Source organism: Echinops telfairi, unplaced genomic scaffold (genome assembly GCF_000313985.2).
Source record: "Echinops telfairi isolate 266 unplaced genomic scaffold, ASM31398v2 ScPeMD7_25;HRSCAF=90, whole genome shotgun sequence".
In the NCBI taxonomy this organism is placed as follows: domain Eukaryota; kingdom Metazoa; phylum Chordata; class Mammalia; order Afrosoricida; family Tenrecidae; genus Echinops; species Echinops telfairi.
The window spans coordinates 3,050,749-3,052,730 of record NW_022103922.1 but is presented as its reverse complement, the minus strand read 5'-3'; the positions used below and the strand labels follow the sequence as shown (position 1 = coordinate 3,052,730).

General features: G+C 58.2%; 1 protein-coding gene across 1 annotated transcript in view; it reads left to right on the top strand.

Annotated features, from left to right (window-relative positions):
- The window catches only part of STKLD1 (serine/threonine kinase like domain containing 1), a 27,649-nt gene that overhangs the window by 16,309 nt on the left and 9,358 nt on the right, over positions 1–1,982 (top strand). Inside the window, exon 4 of the mRNA XM_045289362.1 lies at positions 1,503–1,573. Coding sequence (XP_045145297.1) covers positions 1,503–1,573 — 71 coding nt within the window. The remainder of the gene's footprint in view (positions 1–1,502; positions 1,574–1,982) is intronic.

Below are 1,982 nucleotides of genomic sequence, written 5' to 3'. Positions count from 1 at the left end.
GTCCTCAAAGTGACCTCCTTGCTCTTCAATACTCTGAAGAAGTCTTGTGCACCAGATGGCCCCAATGCAATGTGTCCTTTGATCTCTGACGCCTGACAAAACCCTCGACAGCCTCCATCCAGTCCCCGGGCGGGTTTCAGGCTGCCCACATTGGTGGCCCAGCTGTGTCCACTCGGATGTCTTCTTCTGTGCTTGGTGGCCTTTTGCCCATTCTAAAAACTGGGCTGTCTGTCTGCTCCAATTTGGGAGGAGGACACGAGTGTGCACTGTGACGTGCAGACTCCCTTCCTTGGTGACGGGCAGAAGCTCTTAGGGAGGATAAAGTCCCACTTTTCTCCAGGAAGTTTGGACATTTCGCTTTCAGGTTTACACCCAAACTGAGTGTGGCCTGCTTTTACCCTGGAACACCTCTGCTGGGGGACCTCAGGTTTGGGCCCCTCAGAAGGACTCTGGCAGGCCTACAGTCCCGCCCCCACCGGTATCTCGGGCTCTGGAGTGGGTTTCCCACCTACTCCCCGTGGTGGGATCTTTGAAAATAAAATGTTACCCAGAAGCCCAGGGCATTTAGAAAGACTGCTGTAACTGCTGGCGGGGAGGGGGTCCTGCCTGCCTAACCCCCACCCACCAAGATGGCCTGAAGCATTAGGTGTGGCCTCCTGGGCTCAAACTCACTGCCATCAAGTGGATGGCGACTTACAGTGACCCGAGAGGCTAGGACTGCCCCTGTGGTTTTATGAGACTCTCGCTGTTTATGGTAATAGAAGGTCCCATCCTTCTCCCAAGAAGCAGCTGGTGGTTTGGAACTTGGGACCTTGCAGATCAAAGCGTAAGAAATCACTGCCACTGAGTTCCGTTCACACCCACAGCAGCCCTACTGGACAGGGTAGGACTGCCCCTGTGGGTTTCCACGCGAAAGTGCTGACCAGACAGTCACTGGTCAGGCACAAGCAGAGAGCCTTGTCGTTCTCCCAAGGAGCGGTGGGTGGTTTTGAACTGCTGACCTAACGGTGAGCAGCCCACAGAACTACCCCTGTGCCAACAGGAACACTGCCCTGGAAACTAGGAGGATCTTGTTCCTGACACAAACACCTTCCAGAACCTTCTTTCATTCAAATGACAATGGGGGAGCCCCCCAAACAGGCACTAAAAGCATCGATTTTTTTTCTTTCCTTTTGGTCAGCTAGGCCAGGATGATCAGCCTCACACTCTGTGCAGGAGCTGGACAGTGTCAGTGTGGTCGGGGTGGGGGTGCCCAGTGTGAGACAGGAGTGGGCACCAGGGAGCCCCAGGCTGAGGAAAAGGCTATGCCCTCTGCAGGGGTCTGAGGGCACCGGTCACCCTGGTCTGTCCTCAGTGGTACAGCCTAGTGGGGGCAGCAGGGACCCAGGCAGGACCTGTCTCTGTCCTGGATCGGATTGGCAGCTCTTTCTCCTGCGGAGCCGCGTCCTGAACCATGGCGCCACCAGGGCTCCTGAGCCCCTTTTATCCTGCTCCCTGCCCAGTGGCTGCAGAACGTGCTAGGCCAGGTGCTGGACGCACTGGACTACCTGCACCAGATGAACATCATTCACAGGTGACTGCGGCCCCACCTCCAGGGCAAAGGCACGGTGTTGTCCCCTCCGGGTGGAGGACCAGGTGGTCGGCTTCAGGGACTGGGTAGCCTCACCAGCTGGGGCAGCATAAGGTCGGGCCCTTCGGCAGCACGTCCTCCACGGAGCTCAGCACCCAGAGCCGCAGGCTTTCTGCAGGGCAGAAAGCAGAGGGCAGCAAGGCCCGAGGAGGAGGAGGAGGCCATTGCGAACGGCCTCAGGACAGTCCGCGTGGGCTAGCTGGCAGCTGGAGCAGCTGGAGGGGGCTTGGGGCGGAAGGGTGGAGTTAGAGGAGGAGCTAGAGGGGATAGAGGGGCGTGGTTAAGGAGGGGAGCTACAGGGGAGGAAGGGGTGGGGCCAAAGGAGGAGGAGCTGGGAGGAAAGGACTGAAGG